At 37.6% G+C, this 23997-nt stretch overlaps 1 protein-coding gene across 9 annotated transcripts in view; it reads right to left on the bottom strand.

Moving 5' to 3' along the window:
* HDAC9 (histone deacetylase 9) overlaps positions 1 to 23997 on the bottom strand; it is an 835653-nt gene that overhangs the window by 296882 nt on the left and 514774 nt on the right. For 8 of the 9 annotated variants that reach the window (XM_037056279.1, XM_037056284.1, XM_037056280.1 and 5 more), the window contains one exon: positions 11882 to 14503. In XM_037056279.1, coding sequence (XP_036912174.1) covers positions 14186 to 14503 — 318 coding nt within the window. In that variant the 3' untranslated portion in view covers positions 11882 to 14185. Of the gene's footprint in view, positions 1 to 8688; positions 8692 to 11881; positions 14504 to 23997 lie in introns of those variants that run through there. The other variant, XM_037056286.1, reaches the window with a different exon arrangement.

The raw sequence follows: 23997 nt of genomic DNA, 5'->3' as shown, positions 1-23997 counted from the left end.
TATTTTCATCCAAAATATCAAAAGAAATACTTTCTTTTTCAACAATAAATTGACTGAAAGATTTAGAGATTTGTTACAGTGAAGAAATCACATTAATTATATGCATGAACCAAACAAGGAGGCTTGATCTGAAGTGACAGTTTGTCAGCTAAGTCAGGGTTACAATGATTCGATGATGATTGTCTTGAGTTTCTACCAACAAAGCAGTAACAAAAATTTCTGAGTAGGAAATGATAATATTCTCAACACTATATTAAACCACAAGAGCAACAGTTTTTCAGATTCTCCATATTTATTTTTCACCTTCCCAAGGCCAAAATGTCATCTTTTTTTTTTTTTCAAAAAAAAAAGAGTAAAAGAAAATCAAAGCCAAATGGTAAAAATGCAAAGATTTGGTTAAGCAAACAGTCAGAATTTCAGTGGTTTTCTCTGCAGCATGCGCAGCAACCAAACAAAGCCAAGATATTGTCCATCTCTTTGACAGACAAAGAGCCTCAGAGGTCCAGAGTGACATGCCCGAAGGCTGGCACGTGATTGGGCTAATTAAATTAAATAGCAGGAAACAGCTTTTCTATATGCCATGGCCTGGCCACACACAAACTGTAACAGTAAATCTTTTATACTAGCCAAGGAAAAATGTAACCATTACAAAATATACAATATCAACACACCATCCAAGAATCAGAAGCTGCATGCCCGCATAAACTCCCTGTGTCTGGACTTTAAGGCCAAATGTCTAAGGACTTCCAAATTCACTTGAGGAGCCATCTAAAAGCCCAGGGCGATAAAGAGCATGAAAACGAAAGCCCCCTCCCAGCACTTTAACTTAAGCCAATACTCTGATCGCTTGGAGGACACATTTCCACATCAAATGAACTCGAAACCTCAATCCTTCTGAACTGAGGTTAAACCATATTACTCACTTTCCACCAGTTTCATATCCTACCCCCGCAACTGGAAATTAAGAGATGAATTGGAAAAAGGCATGGAGCCTTAAGAATCTATTGAGAAACTCTTCTACTAGGTTCCCCACAGTTTCTTACCCAGTAACATAATTTGCATTATCATTGCAGTATTAGGCTTTTGTGTAAGTCAGTATCATTTTAAACAAATCCATACCTTCATGTATCTAGATGAACTTCTATGGGTTGGTAGTAACTACTCATTTTATCAGTGATGGTTTTCACTAGCATTCATTTCTAATGTAAAGAACGGGGACTCTGGAAATAGTAATTGTTGTTTTAGAAGCATTATGGTGGAAATATAAGGACAAGGAAACTGCTTTCATGGGGATCCTGAATTAGATTGCAAGGGAATTTTAGTTTAGAGACAACAGCAAATTCAGAATCTGTGCAGACCATGGCCTATCTGTTTATACAGAATTATATAATACACATTAAATATGTAATATAAAATAAAAATATAAGTGGTACTCATGATTTTTGGTGAAATTACATTTATGGTAGACAGTATTCAGAGAGTATAAATATTCCATTATTCATGCTTTTCTAACTTGAACTTAAGAATTTTCACTAGATTTATTATTTCTTGCTTTATGAAAGAGTTGACTGAATCAATGGGCCATGACTTAATAAAATTATAGATAATTGTAGTTAAATTATCTTTAACTACAAAAGCATATCCATTTCAGGGGCATTCACCAAGAAAGAGGGAGAGAGAATTTAATTTTAAACTGAGATTGGAAGGGTTTTTCAAGACTCATTGGTATTATTGTTTTTCCCTTGGTTTATTTCATATAATTGTAGGATGACAAATGTTATCCGATGCATATGGATTAGCAAGGCCCACGCAGTGCATGTGTGTACCATGCCAGAAATCAATATGCAATTTTTAAGGTTGGCTTCATATATCCGCCTTCAACAGTGATATTTGAATGTAAAAATAACCAAATATCCAAGAAATTCAAAGCCTAGAGCAAATGGTTAAGCCACAGAAAAGAAGTAATGTGGAAGAAGCCAGTGATGGCCAGTTTCTAAAGAGAATCCAGGCCTAAGAGCGAGCTGAGCGTGTCTCTCCCCTCACGCCCTCCCATGAATGCATTTATCTCTTCACCCGTTTACCCAGTCCCTTCTCCCTTCTTCATCCCTATGCCTGCCCCAGGGCCCCGGGCCAAGACTGATAAATCCCTGGGGTCCTTCATCTCTGTAAACACATAGGACATTTAATGGAGGTTAGGAGAACTCACAGATGAGAGAGAGACAAACCAGTTCACAGTCAAGGCTATTATAGATCTGCCCTGACAAACTTAAGGTCTTGAAAGTTGATCAATAATCTTTGAAGGAAGATAACAAATTTAAATTGTCTGACGTCTAACAAAAATTTACTAGACATTAAAAAGAGCAGGAAAAAAGAATACCATTCAAGAGAAAATTAAGTAGTAGACACAGAAATAGCAGAGACAGCAGGATTGGCTGAAAAGGACTTTAAAGTGAATGTTATAAATATATTCAAGTATTTAAAAGGAAGCATGAATATAAAGAGGGTATAAGTAAAAAATATATAAAAGAATCAAATGAGCCCTCTAGATCTGAAAGGTTTAATATCTTAAATGAAGAATTTATTGAATGTGAATAAAAGTTTATCCACCAGAAGGAAAGGTGAGTATAACAATAGAAACTATATAAACTGAAATACAGAGATAAAAAAAGAATAAGAAAAAAATATGGCAACTTACAGTCTTGGGAGACAACATCAAGCAGTCTACCCTAGGTGTAATGGGAGTCCCAAAAGAAAAGGAGAAACACTAATATTAAAAGACACACTCTCTTACATCGTACAAAAATTTGAAAGTGCAAACACACAGATATAAGCAGCTCAGTGAACCAGAGCAGAATAAAGAAAGTTGCAGTACAGCACTTCATCATTGAGTTGCTGAGAACCAGCGATAATGAGAAACTCTTAAAAACGAAGAGAGGAAAAGTACATCACCTGGTTTTAAGTTGTGCTATAGAGCAATGCTCATCCGGGTCCTGTTGCAAAGGTAGGTGTATAGATAATGGAGTAAAAGAAGGAGTTCAGAAATTTGCTCACATATGTATGTCCGATTGATTTCTAAACACGGCCCCAGAATAATTCAAAGAAACAAGGATAATCTTTTCAAAACTGGTGCTGAAAATGTAGCTATCTATGTAAGATAACCTCAGCCTTTCTTCATATCATACACAAAATTACCTGCCTCAAAATGGCTTTGTCTTAAATGTACAAACTGAAGTAGAAGACAAAAACATAGAAGCAAATCTCGCTCAGATGGGATACTAAAGCACTAACCATAGAAGAAAAAAATGATAGAACAGGACCCATCAACATTAAAACATTCTGTTCTTCATCATAAAAGACAAGCTCTGTCCTAGCTGGTGTAGCTCAGTGGATTGAGCGCGGGCCTGCAAACCACACGATCGTTGTTCGATCCCCAGTCAGGGCACATGCCTGGGTTGCAGGCCAGTTCCCAGTAGGGGACTCACGAGAGGCAACCATACATTGATACTTCTCTCCCTCTCTCCTTCCCTTCCTCTCTAAAGATAAATAAAATCTTAAAAAAAAAAAAGACAAGCTCTGAGCTAGGTAAAAACATTTGCAACACATGTGCTGAGAAATGGATTGAATACAGAATATGTCACTCCTGTAATTAATGAAAAAAGACACTCCAATCAAAAGATATGCAATGTCACTGGATCAACCATTTGCCAAAGCAGATATACAAAGGCCAATGAGCAGCGAACAGCTGACATGAGGGAGGCACACCATAAAACCACAATGAGATTCTACTGCACAGCCACTAGAATGCATGAAGCTGAAACATCATCTGACAATATCAAGCACTGAAAACAGGAGCTCTAAATACATTGCTAATGAGAGTGTAAACTAATGAGCAATAGAAAGTAACTTGGCAGTTTCTTACCATGTTACACAAACGGTTAGCATACAACTCCACAAGTCCACTTCCAGTTACCCACCCAAAAGAAGTAAATGTCTACCGAGACTGGAATAGGAAATTCAGAGCAGCTGTGCTCATAATCACCCACACCTGGGAACACCAAGCTTCCCAGCACTAGAAGAATGCATAAACAAACTGTGGCATATCCATACAAAGAAAAAAGCAATAAAAAAGAGCTCAGTACTGATAGACACATGGATGGATCTAGAAGCATGTTCAGAGGGAAAAAAAATCCAGACAGAAAATATCACAGACTCTTTTTACATGACTTATGTACGTAAAATGCTAGAAAAATAAAAACCAATGCCTAGGAACAAAAACCAGATGAATGGGGCTCAGTGGAGACTGAGGGAACTTGATTAAAAAGGAATAAGAGGAAAACTCTTCGGGGTGATGCAAATGTTGTGTGTCTAGATTGTGGGGTGCACATGCGTTGAACTCCATCGAACTGCACATATACAGGGTGGGCAAAAGTAGGTTTGTAGTTGTGAGTATGCAAGACACAGTTTATTCTTGTATTATTATTTATTAATTATTGTATTCTTTTCCATATGAACAACTATAAACCTACTTTTGCCCACCCTGTATATTGAGTGAATTTTTGTATGTAAATTAAATTTCAAAAGAGTAGATAAAAAAGTCAACATGATTTAGAGAGCTAAAGTAATCAAAATAAAAATCTCATTTCAAAATTTTAATTCAAGTTATTATGGAAAAAACTGTCCAGGACTTTGGCCATTAGACATTTTTTAATTCCCTGGAAGAGCCTCTTTCTGAGAAATATGTATTTTATCTATTTCCATATCTATAATATGCTGTATTGAGAAACAACTAACCACAGTGCATATGTAAAGGTATAAACTAAATGGAGGTACTTAAAGTGTGTATGAGGTTAAATAAAGTTAAAAAAATACTGAAATCAAGTTGAATATCTAAAAATGTGTCAGATATTATAATAGAAGTAAAAATTGATCATGTAGAATATAAATTATGAAAAATCTATTCAGTTTTGGTAGTATCAAATAATTTCATCATGTAAACAATTTCCATAGGCTAAGTGAAATAAGCCATTTGGTGAAACACAAATACTTACATCTCACCTACACCTCAAATACCTATGATCTCACCTACAAGAGCAATCTAATGAACAAAATTAATTAATGAACAAAATAGAACCACAGGCATGGAAACGTGGAACAGACTGAAAGTGACCAGAGGAACAGGGGTAAGGAGACAATGGGGGAAAGAGGGAAAAGGACTAGACAAATAACATGTGTGAGTGACCCACAGGCATGGATGACAGTGTGGGGACTGACTATGGGAGTGGGGGGCAGGTAGGACGGGCAGAAGAGGGCAGAGGGGGAAAAACTGGAATAACTGTAATAGAATAACAGTTAAAAATTATTTACTTAAGAAAATTTAAAATGTTTCCATCATTTTCCCCATGGCTAAAAATGAAAATTAAATAGCAACTATTATTACTAGAGACAGCTGAAAGATAATATTACTAGTGTGGAACTTCAGCACAATAGTCCAACAAGCAATCAATGATTGCACATTTCACATAGAAAACAAAAGTGAGCTTAGAATCATAATATGGAAGATTATTATGATTATGTAATCATAATAATCAATAATAATAATTATGTTATGATTCCATAATCATGTTATGGAATCATAACATGTCTGCTTGGCATTCAGAAACATGAATAAGAGAAAGGTAAAACAAAAATCATTCAAATTAAGTTTAATTGAGCACTTCACACATTCCTTGTGCAGTGGTAGAAAGACCACATCGTGCATTTTCCCTGGCTTCACAAGTCAAAGAGACATAATGACACACAGGTAATGATTAAAAAACACTTGTATGGTAAATCGTATAGAACTGATTCTAGGGTGATTGAAGAGCTTGGGTAGGATGGAGAAATCAGAAACGGCATAAAGGAGAAAAGCAGACTAGGGTTGGAAAAGGAAGTTAAAGACTTTTCAGATGGGGGAAAAGCTCAATGAAACCCATGAGACTGGAGCCCTAAATTGAAAATTTACTGCACAGGGTCAGTGATTAAGTGAGACTAGGAAGGAGTATAAAAGTTGAATTCTGAAGGCTGAAACTCAACACTATTCAAATGAAATATTTAGGAAGATATTACTGTAGGTTCTGCCGTAAAGAATGGTAAAATAGTAGCGGTATGTTACAGTAAGTTAGTTGAATCAGTAGTATAAAGAAAATGCTAGTGCATAAAGAGGCTAATGCAAAGATAAAAGAATAAATTCACTTCAGTATTAATTAAAGCAGTGACTAGGGAAAGCAGAGCCAACAAGAAAGTGACAAGACAGAATGGCCTGAAATAAGAAACAGGAGTACTAACTGCTGATAAGAAATACAGAAGAGGTGATCATCAGAGATGACTTCATCATTTACCCAGAGTCTGAACGGTGGTTCCATCGACAGAAATGGAGAGCCGGTTGAAAGCAGCACATTCTACAGATGAGGAACTTACTAACTTGGAAATGAGAGTGGAGCGGTAAGTGAATTGTCCTTACCACTGACAGTATTAATAAAACATCTGATAGACTTTGAGTAGCCTTTAAAATAAAGAACAAAGAAAATTTAAACCATTAAGATGCCACACACTGCCAACACTATTCTATGGCTTTATCTATGTTATATTAAGTAAGAGCAATAGAAAGATCCTTGCAAGAGAAAATACTCTTTTGTTCAAGTTTTATAGCCTACTTATTTTCAAAGAGATGTAGGAGAGATCTACTAACATAGTATGAAATGAGAAGAAGAGATCTAAAGCAGCATCCTACGATAAAAAAAATGTGAACCACATATTTTCTAATAGCCACATTAAAATGTAATAGAAAACAGGTAAGATTGATTTTAATAACATTCTGGCCCTGGCTGGTGTAGCTCAGTGGATTGAGCGCGGGCCTGCAAACCACACGATCGCAGTTCGATTCCCAGCCAGGGCCCATGCCTGGGTTACAGGCCAGTTCCCAGCAGGGGACACACCAGAGGCAACCATACATTGATATTTCTCTCTCTCTCTCCTTCCCTTCCCCTCTAAAGATAAATAAATAAAATCTTTTAAAAAATCATGTTCTATAACCTAATATATTTTAAATATTATCATTTTACTATGTAATCAATATATATAGTTGTCACTCAGATATTAAATATATTCCATACTATGTTTTTGAAATCTGGTGTGTATTTTATTCTTAAACCATGTATTGTTCATACTAATCACATGTTAAATTCTCCACATGTACATGTGGCTCCCAGTTTGGACAGTACAAATACAGAGGTCTCTGCAGCAATTCTGCCAACAGAGGCACAAAGTTCAAAGCAAAGACACCAACATAAAACTTAAGTGCAGTATAGACAAAAAGAAGAGGGTAGCCAGTGTAGAGTTTTAAAGCCATATAAACAAAAAATAACTCTGATTGAGTTTTAAAAGTTCACAAGAATAATAGGCATTTCTTCAAGAAAAATACATTTAAAATCTTCTTTGGTTAATACTAGATAAATAAACATCAAGATTGTAAACTTTAAACAGTTCATTAGGAAGAAAAAAAAAGAAATGGCATCGAAAGCCAGGAAGCAATAAGCAACAGCACCCGGTAAAGCAGAAAAGCCAAACCCAAATCATCCAGAAATAAGGAAAACAGAGCTCACACATGAGGAAATGGAGTCCAACGATTATTAAATTCTTATCCCTTTAAAATAACTCAAATACATGGATGAGTATTTTTTAAAAACAATGCAGATAATTCTAATGAATCAAAGACCTAGAAGTAAATGAGAACATTGTAAAACTCTTAGACGGAGACATAGGGGCAAATCTTTGTGGCATTGGATGAGGCAATAGTTTCTTAAATATGACACCAAAGGCATAGGCAACAAAAGAATATCAGATTAGGTAAATTAAACCTCAGCAAAACTAACAAGACTTGTGTATTGAAGGACACAATCGGGAAAATGACAGATTACCCATAGAATGGGAGAAAATATTTGTAATTCATATATCTAATAATGGCCTTGGATATAGAATACATTGAAAAACTCTTGCAACTCAACAACAAAAAGACAAGCAAGCCAATTTAAAAATGAGCAAAGGACATTAATAGACATTTCTTCAAAGAACATAAACAAACATCCAATAAGTAAATGAAAAGGTGCTCAACATTATTAGTCATTAGTGAGGTAGAAAACAAAACACCAATGAGCTACTACCTCACACCACTAGGAAAGCTACAAAAAAAAAAAAAGAAAAAGAAAAATTACAAGTGTTGGAGAGGATGTAGAGAAATTAGAACCCCTCATACATGGCTGGTGAGAATGTACAATATTTAGGCCACTGGATAAAGCAATTGGGGGGGTTCCTCAAAAGTTAAATAGTTACCATATGACCCAGAAATTTCAGTCCTAGGTATATACCCAAGGGAACGGAATCTGTATGTTAACACAAAAAACTTGTTCACCAATGTTCGTAGCAGAACTGCTGATAAGAGCCCCCAAATGAAAACAATCCATCAGCTGATCCATGGATAAACAAAACGTAGTACATTCAAGCAGTGGAATATTACTCAACCCTAAGAAAGAATGAAGTACTGCTATGTGCTATAATGTGGATGAACCTCGAAAGTGCAATGCAAAGTGAAAGAAGCCAGACACATAATAGGCCACGTAATGTATAATTTCATTTCTATGAAATGTCCACCACAGGCTGACCCATAGAGACACAAAGTAAATCAGTCGTGACCAGGGGTTGGAAGGAGAAGGGAATTGGGAGTGACTGCTTAACTGGTACAGGATTTCTTTGAGTTGATAAAACTCAAAGAAATAAAACTCTGCTGATAAAACTCAGCAGAGTATCATGAATATACTAAAATCCCTGAATTGTACACTTTAAAAATGATTAAAATGTAAAATTTTATGTGATACGAATTTTATCTTTAAAAAAAACAACGTATTTACAACAAATAGCTCAGAACTTGTGAGGAAAAATATTTTCCAAGTTTGGCAAATTAATACTCTACAAATAGGTCATGAAATTATTTAAATGAGAAGAGAAAAATAAGCAAAAGGACACCTATTATCAAAGAAGAAACAGCAGTAAACATACTGGGAATAGCCTATAATGAAGTTAAAATGCAGATAGAACAATATAGAAGAAATATGAGATCTATTTTAAAAACTATGAATCAGAAAATTCAAGAATCTTAGGCAAAAGCTATGAAAAATCAGGCCGTACTGCAGAAAGTGGCCTGGGGCTCCAGGCCATCTCCAGAACACTGTTTCTGAATCAGACTTTCCCAAAGGGTTTGAAAAATGTGGATTCCTGAGCTCCCTGTCAGGATAACAGAAGCAGAACCTCTAGGGGGCGGTTTATCAGAATCTGAACTGTCAACAGCTTCCCATCAAGAGGGTTTTTATGCACCTTTCAATTAGATAACCACCCAGGAGGTCTAGAAACAAATGTCTCTATTTTTCTGCTTCACAACATTTTATACATACTTTTTTAGGTCAAAATGATTATCAAGTGCATCCTCAATAGTTCAAAAAATGTTTAAAGGCAGAGTCCCAGTGGCTTAGAAATGGGAGTTTCTTAGCCTTCGTTGGGGAGTGAAGGTAGAAAGTGGTGAAGAAAAGCTGAGCGAGCTGGCTGAAATCTTTCCCCCTTCTCTCCCACCAAGAGTTAATTCCGAATGCAGTCCATCTTTTTCACGCCATCCCAGACCTGCCTTTGGTCAGAAAAAATAGACTCACACATTTTCTTGATTCAAAAAGATCGAACACCAATGTGTACAAGAACTGGATCTCTCATCTGTGAATTTAAAAAAGGGGTCCTAATGTCCCAATTTACAGCAAGGATTCAAAGAGAAAATTGATTCAAAACTGTTTGAAAGCACTGATGGGCACAGAGAGAGAGGGAATAATGATTTAAGAAATTTGGATATGTGAAAAGAATGGTTGCACAACATACTTCGGAGGTAGGGCTTGAGAACAAGGACTCTGGTGCCCGAGTTTCCGGGTCCAGATGAGAGAGCCTCACTAACTGGGTGGCCTTGACCTTGTTTAACTTATCTGTGCCCCAGTGCCCTCATCTCTACAATGGAACAATAAAACCTACCCCATAAGGTTGTTGTGAGTACTAAGTTAATTTAGCAGATGTCAAGCTTAAAACAATACATGGTACACTGTATGTTTGCAATGGTTACAAGTCTTTTTGGAAATCAAGATAATCCTCCGAAGTTGCACTGTCTAAACCCCATGGTTTATAAGCTTTAAAGAAGTTATTATACAAAGAGAATAGAAACCTTTTTTAAATCAGTAACACCCTGTTTTATTTGCTTGATTGACCTCCCATACTTTTCCTTTAAAATTATTGATTATAAAGGGAACGGTAATCTACCTCTCAAACTCCCTCTCTTGCATCTCTGAGTCCTGATTATAATTGGTTGTAATTTGAAGACCTTGATTATTTATCACCATCAACCCACAATTACAATACCCACAATTGCATGTTTCCATTATTGAAAAAAATCATGAAGAAATGCCAAATTAAAAAAACAATCCTGTTGTCTATATATCTGTTGAGAGCTAGTTTTCAAAAAATGTTTAGTGTCTGAATTCCTTTTTATAGCATCCTCTAGAAGAAAAAAATGTGAAACATAAAAATATTTTAAAGGCTGTCTTTCTCAGATCTATGAGAAGTAGCAATCTCCATTTCAGCAGCTGCCTTCCATGAGGAAGACCACATTTTGTTGCTGGAAGAGTGAATCTAGTGGATATTTATTGTAAATCCAGGCAAAACCCATTTTTCTGAAGGAAAATTTTCTAACATGAGATTGATGTTTTTTAGTCAAACAGCTACTGTACACTTTGGAAATCAAATAAATACACAGTATAAAACCATAAGCTAATTGATTCCCCCACCTCTTTTGTGAGGATGTCTGGTAGCTAGTTCATCTTGCAACTTTATAGTCCAAAGGTAATTCTCAAGATATTCTGCCTAATATCAAACACATTTCCACAATTCTGACCAAAGTAGCAAACGTTCGGCATTATAGAGTGACAATCCATTTTATAATAGTCAATAATATTAGCTCCAGCACTCTTAACAATCCAGTGCAATATCGTTGTGACTCAGGGTAACTTTGATTTGTATGTCACTATTTAACCTTAGAATAAGGGAACAAAAAATATAAAACAAATATGTTTAACCTCTTGAACCAAATACACAGCAACCTATCATGAAATATTGGCTAACAAGTTTTGCCAGCAACTAACCAGAAGAAGAACAAAGTAGGTCACGGCCGATGGGGTGTGTTCAGTCCAGTTCCCTGCACCTGAGTCAGGCCCCTTGCTTTCCACTGTTGTATTAAGTAGTTATTTCCATATCAGGGGAGGTCATTTAATAATGCTTTTCTCATTAAGTTTATGTCCTGACACTTTATACTTGTAGGTCTGGCTCTCACTGTCCTATAACTTAGGACACAATGAAAAATTATTTATTTTACTATTTATGGAGTGCTGGTTAGAGTCAAGGGATTATATTAACCTGTTTAAAAATAAGTTTTTAAGTTGAGAAAAGTTAGGAATTTGCATCTATTTACATAAAATTTTGCACTGACATCAAAGATGTTAACATATCATGAAAAAGGCCGCCCTGGGGAAATGAAAATGTGACAAATTTTACATGTGTTTGCTATTTGAAAATGGCTGATGTAAGTACTTTAAAATCATTATTGTTGGATTTATTATTTATAATGGCATAGAAGTAACTGCTCAAAATATCTTTATTTTCTTGCTTCAACAAAGAATGGCGAATGTTTTGGTATATAAGACCTAGTGCATGAGTTTCGAATTCGGTTATATATCAAATTTACACAAAGCCATATGTATGAAAGGGGATCTTTTAAAAAAAACTTTATTTGAGAAAGGAAGAGACTTATAACAGAAGGCAAGAAGAGAAACATACAGACAATATATTTACAACACAAAACAAGAGATCACCATCAAGGGTGTAAATTATAATAAATACAGTAGATTTTAAAAGAGACAATTATCAATTAGCTCTAAGATTATTTAAGTCCAGCTTTCCTTTTCACTGGTTCCAGGTAGTTTCTTGATTAAATTCAAAGACTATCAAATTCAAACAATTAACGCCCACCAACTGTACTGATGAAGCTCTCTCAAATGACATTATAAAAAATAGGTTTATTTTTGTTTGTGATTACATATTTTTGAAGTAATAGTATACAAAAGTCTGCTCAGCCACATATTCCTCCCCAAATAAAATGTATTTTAAAAGATGCACTATCCCTTTTTTATGAGATTGAAAAAAAGACTTTAAAGAAATGTATATTTATGAGATGGAAAAAATACACAATTTTATCTTAGGAATGCCATATTTTTAATGCCAAAAAAAACCTGACAAAAGTCATTTTAATCTGAAGGAATATGCTAACCAAAATATGTTGGTAATAGGAAGTGTTATAGCTATTTGTCAAATTATCAGAAGGACTTTCGTTATATGGAAAAGTTTTAAACTTTCTAACTACTAGTTATATTAATTTAATTTGAATGGAGACTTTTTAAAAAAGGATAATGTATCTTTAGCAGTAACCTTTTTTAAGAAATATTTTAAATGTCACAGCAAAATGTAAACAACACGTGCCAGGAACATACAATTGTACAATGTCTACATTTGGCAAAACTGCTGTATCTCCTTTGAAACAGGATACTACACCTTAAAATACCTCGGATTTAGAAATATAAATATTTTAATAGAAAAGAAACTTTACAAAGATTCTAGGTCAATTTGGATTATTCGTATTAAAGGGGTCTTAATACAACGAATCTTTAACTAGCTTAACAAAAGTAAACCTATAAAACAAGGTAAACATATCAAAAGGGAGCACTGAAGGAAATGTTCCAGTGAAAAGCTTCCTTAACAATTTCCCTACTTGCAGTGTTATTTTCTTAGACAATAAATCAATTCATAGAGTGCCCTTTAAAAACAGAAAGCGTAAAACACTATCCTCCGTTTTTTTCCCCTACATTCCCCAGTACATGAATCACTTGGACTTCCTGTTTCCACAAGGCATTTCCTCTTCAGCCTCAGAGAATCAGTTTTCTGTAGAACAGCAGGAACCTGACAAAGAACTGACTTAAATAAACAGTCTTCTGTTGCCTTCAAAGTTGTTTGCATTTTAAAGCATCAAAGGACCCAGTCCTTCTGAAGGTGCATTATGTACAAGTAGGTTCTCTTGTTAAACCTCGCTCGCCTAATTTTTTATTTGCCAAAATGATGTGGTGTGTGCTGTGTCATTATGGAATTATATTTAAGAGACTCTGTGGACAATGATTATATAATACGATACACCTTCTTCTTTTAAACATGACTTTGACTTCGTATCAAATACTAATCACACTGTCCCTGTTTTCTATGGTTGCAGATGCAGCAGAGTATATGACTGGGCCAGAAGGCTGCACATTCGTTCTCGCCAACATTTGCATGTTTCATTTGTTCTTATTTTTTTTGATAGACAACGTCATCAGATTACACAAGATAAAAGTAGAATGAGCAGTGCTAGGTGAGACATAATGTAATATTTAAAATAGTGCTGTACTTTGCATCTATATATTTAAGACCACCTCTACTCCTAATATTTTCAATTGCAACCTATACAGTAACCTAAAACTACTGGTATGGGAACCAGAACATTTCACTTAACAAAAATGAGAGAGAAAGGAAGGGGCAGTCTACCTTTAACAGTATTCAAGAATGTAGTATGATATATTATGTACAACGATGTGAAAATTGAATTCTATATATCAAAAAAAGTCAAGAACTAATAGAATGTTTCACTGATCAGACTGGGAAACTCTACCCAGAAGTTACTGATCTCAACAGATAAACTAAAACAACAGTGAGTTCATTTTCCTTAGAAGTAATTGCTGTGGCAGGCTCTGGGGTGAATTTAAAGCCTATGAATTACTACTTGGATACTTATGTAGTATAATATTAGTGTACCAGGTATTTTCTTGCCAGTGAAGTTTCAATGAAACCTTGATATCTATATAGAGATCAGTATATAGAGAGATCTTTATATAGATACATGTACATTAGTTAGAGTCCTTAAACACTAAAACAAATTACTCCAAAATAGGAAATAATACCCATTTATCAAAACCTGCAGTGCATTTCATGTTCAGATAATGACTTTAATTACAAATCCTGGAGCTAAATCTTTGCCTATTACCTGTTGCATAAAAGCAGCCTGCTCCCCAGATTCCATTTCCTGGATCTGAGCATCTTCATCACTGTCCACTGGTTCCTCCTTGACCTTCACAGCCCCAACTTGTCCCAGGGTGTTGTCCTCCACACAAGCACTGCTGTCACTCCTAGTGCTGTTGCCACTAGAGGGCGCTCTGTCTTCCTGCATCGCCTGGTCCCCCTGAAGCTCTTCCTCTGCCTCCTCCAGGTGACTGCCTGGTTGCTTCAGTTGTTCAATAGATTTCGAAAGCAGCTAGAAGAGAGTGTTGAGGGTTCAAAATTCAATCGTTTTTGGTGGCAACAGGGCAGCAAAATACACTTTGATTTCTAATGGCTCTGTAATACACTCAGAAAATGGCGGAAAAGAGGTAAATAGTAAACATTTTCCCTATGGAAACCTAACATTTTCACAAGATCATGTTGCATTTAATCCAAACACACATGGACATTTTTTCTCAAAATAGGAAATGTAATAAAATAATGAAAAAGTAATAAAAAATTTCCAAAGATCTCATTTTTTCAACAATTGTCAACCACTGTAAAAGAGCACAAATGCTCACAGTTCTCATCCACCTAATTTTTCTCTACTTCAATGGTCAAATGATAAAACACCTTCTTGTAAAACCTATAAATATTTTGAAATTCTTAACTTTAAAAATAGGGAGGAATTTAAAAAATGATGGCAGTAAAACATAGCCAAAAGTAAATTAAAAACCAGACATTAATTTTAACTTGTCTGGTTATTATTATTAGACCTTTTATTATTATTATTACTTAGAATATTATTAGACCTTTTCTTGATCTTATTATAAATTAAATCAGACTTCCTTTTCAGAAGCATGTGCATTAACTGCTCACTGATTTAAAGAGATAATGGACAACATAATTTAAACTGCAAAATATCATAGTTTAGAAGTTTGAAATATAGTTTAATAGTTGAAACTCATCAAGATGATTTCACTGCACACAGGCTTTTGGTTTTATTTGACGACAGCTCAACTGACTGGTCATCTGCCGATTTGTGTTTTCAAAAGCGGTCAGTTTTCCGCCGAGTCAGTGCCCACGCAAGCAACATGCCAATTACGTAATAAGCAGCACTCAGAAGAATTCCGCCACTAAAGTCATCAAGACAGACTTTGCCATGTAAAATTCAAGTTTACCTCCCACTCATACCCACCTATGTTTTTAAAACTAAATACATGCTTTAGCGTTAGAATACACAAGTATTCAAACTTTGAAGCCTGTCGTAACCTTTTTAGGCAGAAACCTCAAATGGCCCGGCACACACCGATGAACCGTTCGATTTCACTGTAGGCAGAACTAGGGGGAGTTTTCATTCATTTTTCAACAAATATTTATAGAGGGCCAACTACGTCCAAGACACCATTCTAAGCACTGAGGAAACAGCAATGCCCTGTCCTTCTGGAGTCTGGGAGTTGGTGTGTTAGAAAGGCACCAAAACGACAAACAAACTCATTCTTGTTTTCAAACAGGATACATGAAAAAGGAAGAAACAGGGTGACGGAGAGTACATACCAGTTGGAATGGAGTGGACTGTGGAGTGTTGAGAAGTTTGCCCTGAGAAAGTGCTGGGCTTAGCCTGAGATGTGAAAGATGAAGAACGGAGAGGGAGAGTTGGTGACCTGTGTGTGGGGGTGGAAATAAATGTGAAGAGTGTATCTGGCAGAAAGCCCAGTGTGTGGATGGAAAAGGAGCCTCATGCATCCGTGCTCCTGAAATGCCAGTGGGGTGTGCACACAGGGACGGAGGGAGAAGGATGGGAGATGATGCTGCACAGAGTGACACAACGTGTAACGTGTTTGGGCTGCGATTCAGATTCTAGAAATAGGAAAGATAACTTCGGGTAAACTACATATAAGATCTAAACACCACCAATTGTACGTGAGATGCGATCAAGCTAAAAGAATATATACCAATCAACATTCATGTCAGAATGAACAGTCAAATTTAAATATTACTTTTCTTTGTGTCTGCAGTCTAACTTCTACTGTTCCTGGGCAGTCAGCATATGGAAAACATTCATCCCATTGTACTTTAAGTGCCAAGTACTTTTGGGAGAACCATTTGCAGGAATTTTGTACCAGTTCTAAAATACCAATCAGCAACCGCATGTATGTATTTATGTATTTATGTATTAGTTTATTTATTTAGAAACATTGGCCTACTATTTCACTATCTATGCATTCACTGGTTGACTCCTGTATGTGCCCTGACTGGGGATTGAACCCGCAACCTTGGCACATGGGAACAATGCTCTATCCAAGTAAACTACCCGGTCATGGTTCTTCATGTCTCATATACAAAGTACCTGGCATATTGCTGACTTTGGAGAAAAGAGACAATGTAAAATTCCTGAACTTTGACTACACAATTGCAGAATTCTATCGAACTGGCTGTTTAAAAAATAACATGTAACACCAGAGAAAACAAGCAGGATTTTAACGGAAAAGTCCCAGTTTTGGCTGGGACACCAGGGAAAAGGACATTGAGTAACACCCACTCACTTTCAGAGAGACAGGGGACTCATCACTCCATCCTGTAACCCTATTTCCATCACTCACCTCAAGGCAACACAGAAGAGAAGGTTAGAGAATCTTGTGGGAAAGAGATTTCTCTAAGAAAAGGCACTAGACTGGTTGGCTGTTTACTGAGCTGGAGAAAATGCTTCCTCTCACTACCAAAGCTTAGCTGGTCAAGTTCATGGCAGCTAGACCTTCAGAGCTGGGGGGCCAAGGACAATTCTGAATCAGACAGACACCACTGAGAGGTGTTCAAAAGATCCTGCCCAGCAGAACCGCTATGACGACAAGAGAAAAAGAGAAACAACAATATGTGTGTGTAGTCATTGCCCAGGAATTGAGGGCCATTCATGAAAAGTTAGCCAGAGAGCACACAACTGGTGCCCAGGAAATGCCATGTTAAAAGTCCCTGCTTACTAAAGGGTGACTCTGCATCTTATACAGCTTCTGGGTGCTTGGCTACAAGAGTATTTAACAACCAAGAGGAGGCTACCAACACCACCTGCTAAGTACAAAGACTTTCCTGTTGCTGTTCCTCTCCTCCCCAGTTCGCACATGGCCTCTCATGCCTTGTCCTCCTCATCTCCAGGGGTCCTGTCCTCTGCTGTATCTCAGCTCCTGACTTCATGAGCACACCCTACACTTGGTCTTTATCCGTAACGGCACACTCACCTCAACCTCAATTCCAAACATCATTCTTTTCTCCTGGCTCATCCTCAGAATATTCTGACCACAACCGTACCTCATCTCTGGAGGGTCCTCAAAGCTATTGAGCCCATTACATTTTCACTGCCCATCACCCCTCTTACCTCGCTTCCCTCCTTGCTGGATGAGGTTCCACCCTCCATCATTACAACTCCCTCCCTTACATTACCTTCAACACTTCTGCCTTTTCAAAACTAAGATTTCTAACTTCGGTTACCAAAAAACCTCTGCCAACTTCAAGCAGCTCAATACGCTAAGGAAATGAACAAACAAACTGCAATCACACTGAGTGTTTGTCTTCAAATTCATGATCATAACCCTGAAACGGGCCTTTGGCGACCCGGCAATCCTACATTTCTCCAGTTCATTCACTCTCACTCTTTCAATGACTATTTCAAACTACCTCCTCTCTCCTCAGACTTCTAATATCCAGACCTTTTCCTCACTCCCTGCTGATACCTTTGCTTCTTATTTTACTGAGAAAATAGATGTATCAGTAGAGAAACAACTGTCCCGCTCACCCCCCTCCTGTTACAATGAAAGCAAGGCCTTGCACTCCTATTGCAACCAACCCCTCAGCGTAATGCCCCGGATCTCCCCACTCCTGCAGTAGTCTGTCCTGGCTGTCCCCCACTGCACACCCCCCTCTGCTGGAGCATTCTGTTTGTGCACTTTCAGCATTTTTATCCTTCTTACACCAAACCTCCCTTGACCACTTCCAAACCTATCATTTACCTTCCTTCATGGGAAAACTCCCTGAGTCATTTCTCTTCATTGTCTTTATTTTTTCCTTTCTCATTAGAATTCACAACCAATACACGTTGGTTCCAACTCTTCAACTGAAATCTCTCTTGTTACAAAAGTCAATGAGTGCCTAAATGCCCAAACTACTGGCAATTAAAATAGAATATTAATACACGTCAGTGAGGGTGACACATTTTACTAAGGAAAATAAGACACCAACGTAGCATCTTTGAAAGTGAGAAATTAACATTACTAGTGTTGGTACAGATGAAGGTTAGGCAAACTGTGTGAATTTACTGGAATGCAATTTCCCATAGAAGCCAGTATGTCCAAGAACATCTCTACTACTGACAAAATGCTGAGTGTTCACAGAATATATCAGATGTTCATTGTAACAGAACACCTGCTAAAATTTGACTTGTTAATATACTTCTGAGGTCACTGAAGTATCCAGAAATCACATCATTTCTCCCACGAATCAAACTGAGTCAGCATTTACAGCCTCACTGACAAACAATGTTCAGTGTGCAATGTAGAAGCAATACTGTTTATTCCAGCGGTCCCCGGGCTCCATCTGCACCTCTGATGCAGTAAAGGAACCACGAGGGAGAAAAACCCAGAGTGAATAACATTGTGATAACTGGACAAGAAGTCCAAATGGCAAATTGACCTTCTTCCTAGGGCAGAATTCCTCAATGGTTTGTAAAAAGAAACATTGCTTGACATAAAACAGTAACTCAGGAATAGCGTTCATACAGGTACAAAGTGTTGGTGTTGGAAAATTTATAACATTCTTCAAACTGCATTTTATAAAGAAGAAATTTCAGGCCCAAGAAAAATGGAATCATCTCCAAAATAGAGTAGAAATCTAGGTTTTACACCCCTCCACCCTGCACTCTCCTCTGAAGCAGCTATTTCCGATGACAACTGAATTAATACAAGCAATTCCAATGTCTCCCCTGAGCTCTAAACTTGCATATTCAGCTGTTTACTTAATGTCTTTGCTCAGGTCTAGAATAGCTAATAGGTACCATAAGCTTGAAGTAGATCAAAAATAACCTTTATTCTCATCCCACTCAAATGTATCGATCACTATTTTCTCATCTGAGTGAACATATTACCCAATTGCATGAGTCAAAAATCTCGGATCTATCCTCATTTCTTCCTCACTCATCTTTTTTCATAAATATCTGAAAACTTCGTGTTTAGTAGCAATGCTTTGACACTTTTCTTCCCGGGTCATGAAACAAATGCCAACGTCAATTTGAACAATAACTACTGCTGTTTCGTCATCTCTGGGACAAAATGTGCTCTTTGTTAGGTTTCACAAAACGTAAGAGATAAATGGGACCTCCCAGAGCCAATACCACAAAACGTAAATGCATAGAGGGAGCTGACCTACCCTTCTTATTTTATTTTAGGTATTTGACAAAAGCTGTTTTTGTTTAAACAGTCGAATGGGCCAGCGTGGAAAAATTAGCAGTTAACATCAGCAAAACCTACAAACAAGAGTCGCAGAAAATCTGCCTGCCAGCTTTGACTTCTTCCAGATATTTAAAATAAAAAGTGACTTGGCGTCATCTGTAAGTTTATGACTATTTACTAAGAAAGTCAGTGTTCAAACAACATCATGTTTACGTGTTTCTGAACTCTGAGTATGGCCATTACGAAGATGGCACGGCCCAGCCCTTTTCCAGTTTGCACTGTTGCTGAGTAGCCCCAGATGCTGGGAGGAGCTGTCTGCTTACTCCCTCTGTGGGGTGGCGGGATCTCTCTTTGGTTGAACATCTGGAGGTGATCCCCCAGCAAAGCTGAGCTGTTGCCTTGCTGGCTAGAAAACACAAGACGAAACATCTGTGTGACAGATAAATGTGCAAGCCCATGTGAATCTCGGCGGAGGCCCCATTGGTAAAACACACCATGTGTCATTCGTCTGACACCAGGTGAGTCCCTTTGGTGGGGAACCCAGCCGAGATAACGATGATGGCTGTACAGCTTCTTCTGCCCCTTTCATCTGGGCTCTTCTTCTTCCGCAGTGGGTCTCCGTGTTCTCCATGCCACTGGCCTGCGATCCTATGAACGCTGAGAATGCTACTGGAGACCTGTGACCATGCTGGGTTCATAACACACACTTATACACACAGTCTATAGGCCAGATCGCATTATTGATCTAGATTTCTAACATTTCAGGTGTTACAACTCAACCTTTCAATTCTTATCAGTCCCTAGTAGGATCATATTTAAACAAGTCCATAATTTCAATGTTTTATATTCCACGATAAACACCTTATGTCCTATTGACAAATGCTGTGAAATTCATCAGATATTTAAAGGCCGTGCTGCTAATCTTTGTACATTAACTCATTAAGCTCATCTCCATGTAAGTTACATTGTTTGATAAAAATCTGGAAGTCGTCAGGCATTAAACGTTTTTGAATAAAATATCTCTAAATTCTAATGTATAGCTTTTGCCACGGAAATCTTTCATGTGCCCACAAATATCTTCAGATTTGGAATGGAAACTAGGAACAGGGGTGTACAAGGAGCAAACCTGTTCCTGACAGACATCCGAGTTTCTGAAATTATCAACAAATCATTAAGCACAAGTGTCTGAATGCGATGATTAAGCCGTGCAAACTGACCTTTCACCCAGCTCGCTGCTTTCTGACTCTGCCTCAGAGTTTAAGGCAAATTTTACTTGGAACATGGAAATAGCACACTTCCTTTCTTTTAACTAAATGTAAAATTCTTCTCTTGGAAAATCAAACCTTTTCCTTAAGCTCCAAGGAAACTAGATTTAAAAATAATGATAAAATTCTGTCTCAATTCACAAACAGATTAGGTATGTACCAAATGTTCTCAAAAACAACATGCAGAGCTTGGAGGGCTTTCAAACCTAGAGGTCTACTTAGAGAACAATTCCGCCTCGAGCCAAGATACTCACTCCATGCTATTTTGCTTCTGTGCATTTCAGGGAAATAACCAGAAGAACCAAAATTAAATAACAGGAGAGATTTTCCATATATCGGTTCATTATTCCCATACATTAAAAGTCTAAACTAAAAACATCCTTTCTTACCAATACTGAAGATACATAAAATTAATCTAGGGACCAAGTAAATTCTTAATAAAAAGCATGCTTTTCTTTACAGCTCGAAATGATTGTGCAAAACAATACCTGAAATTTAAATATCCGTTCTCTGGCCCTCGAAACATCCTAACATTCCAATAACTCAAATGAGTGTTTACTTCTGAGAAGGAGGCTGAAAACTTCCTCCTCTCAGCTAGTTTGAGAGAGTTGCCCACTCACACTTTCAGTCATTCAATAGTTTTCGTCGAGCGCCTACTATATGCCAGGGCCTGCAAAGCGAGAGGTCAGTTAGGCAAGCTCTCTGTGGGGTGAACAGAAAATAAGCAACTGAAGACTGGAACTTCACGTGATAGAGAATGATCGGGGAAGTGCTGTCTATCTGATTCATCTGGGCAGGGAAGGCTTCTCTGAAGACATGAGGTTTGAGGTGGCGACTCCAACACCAAGATGGATTCACAGAAAGGCCTGGAAGTTGGCATCCCATACAGAACTGTGGTTAGCACAACTCTCAGAGGCGGGATGAGATTCCCCACAGACAGGAGAAGAGGCCAATGCGGCTGCAGCTCAGGAAGGAAGTGAAGGGACTAGGAGATGAGGTCCCTTGGGGGACAAGAGCCAGATCAGGACAGCCTTGTAGGTCAAAGACGTTTGAATTTCATCCTAGAAGCAATAAGGAGCAACTGAAGACTGTTAAGCAAGTCTTTGACATAATTTGACTTGCGTTTGTACATGAGCACTCTGGCCGCCACAGAAGATTGGATTTAGGTGGGCAAAAGTGGAAACAGGAAGGTTGACCTTTCAGAACATAAACTCCTCAGCAAGGGAACAAGAGCTATCAGGGGTTTCTCTTAACTAGAGAACAAAGGAATTATTTTTAATTCCTGTTCCGGCACTGTGTAATTTTATGTCCTTTTATATTACGTAACAGGGGTTTCTCAGTAATCTCCTTTCCAGCTTTCAGCTGAAAGTAGACTTTCTTCCAAAGTATTTTCTCTTTGTTCTTCAAGGGTAATGAGTAGAGGCATCATGAGGAATGGCATCCTTATTTGTTTATTTTTGCTAACCCTTGGTGATTTTAAACTGTCTCAGAATGGACAAGATCTCAAAGCTGATTATCTTCCAATCACTTGACATGTGAACATCTCGGTGATCAATCTTTCTTTGATGAACTAGACAGAGAGGCAAATCCTGTTTAAAATGGACAGCCAAGAGTAAACCCCAGCTGACGATGCTTGCCACGTGGAAATGTGGGCCCACTGTGGCTAGACTTCTTAATCTTTCAAACAATGCCAGAAAACCAGAATTGTGTTTGGATTCTTTCTATTTGTTTAAAGATTTACCAATAATTCAAATGCTTTTTAGGACACCAGGCAGGCCAAAGGCAGCAGCTCCCTGGAATAGATCCTTTCCATGGCCATCAGCTTGTGATCTCTGAAAATCATCCCACGTATCCCTCCTTGGTGGAAGATTCTGCCCTTTAGATCATTTAGAGCAGATGTCTGCGTGCTCTGAACACACACCACCCTTCACAACTGTGACTTCTTGTATGCTCCTTGCATGGTGAAAAATTCAACTGCTTTGCCAGGGGTTGGAAGTAGGGGTAGGGACTGACCACGGAGAAGAGCCAAAGGGAATTTTGGAGGTTGAGGAACCTGTTCTGGATCTTGATGGTGGTAATTATGTGACAATACGCATTTGTCAAAACTCACTGAACTGTACAGCAAAAGGAATAAATTTTACTGTGTGTAAATTATACCTCAATACAAATTTAGTAACTGATCATGATATTTGTTCCAAAGAGACAAACACGGTTGGCTGCGTGATGAAAACAAAGACGTAAGAGAAAACCAGGGAAGAGAAAATTTAGTGGTTTGGTTGACAACAAAGTAGCCTGCTGCAGTGTGGAGACAAGTGGGAAGTGTGTGCGTTGGACACAGTCTCGCACCCTCAGACTCCTCTCTTCATTAACAAACACGGACAACAGAACTATTAGTGCCATAGAGGAATAGAAATACCAAGTCAGATGTCAGCACTGCGGATCATGTTTAACTGCAAAGCACTTTCAGCACATTTGCTCAGGTAAGCCTCCATAGCTACCTCTAAAATGTGCAGATTGGAGAGTTGCTGGACAAAGAGGGTCGGCATTTCGACCAAAGATACAGAACTAATAAATAATGGTGCAGGGTTTCAGAAACTTCTCTTGGAAAGAATATCAAGCATTCTTGACCTTGCAATTCAAATGTGCTCTCTATTAGGTAGAAAGCATTACCTGTTTGCAGGTCTGTGAGCCCATTCAAGGGAGAGAACATGGTTTCTTTATTTTCATTTCCAGTATGCAGCATAGCGGTTGCTAATAAATCTCTGTGGAACATCATAAATTATTCCATGCCAGGAATTCTTTTGTAGAAGTGAGTTTTTATTACTGGTTGATACAACTAATTTGATAGCAAGAGAGTAATGATACTTTTAGGATATGGGAACATGGCCCTGGGTGCATTTCTGCCTGAAAGAATGGGACTGCTCTAGACTACATGACATTTCAGGGTCACTATAATCCCTCAGATTTCATGAGTATTTAGAGAAAGAGCAGAAAGCTAGAGAGAGAAAAAAAATCTACAGTCAGGAATTTATAAGCAACCAAAATCTGTAACAAAGAGACGGCTATAC

The sequence above is a fragment of the Sturnira hondurensis genome, unplaced genomic scaffold (genome assembly GCF_014824575.4).
Source record: "Sturnira hondurensis isolate 20B ecotype Veracruz unplaced genomic scaffold, ASM1482457v3 Scaffold0008897, whole genome shotgun sequence".
In the NCBI taxonomy this organism is placed as follows: Eukaryota; Metazoa; Chordata; class Mammalia; order Chiroptera; family Phyllostomidae; genus Sturnira; species Sturnira hondurensis.
Note: the sequence above shows the minus strand (reverse complement) of the source record. Positions and strands in the feature narration are given on the sequence as shown.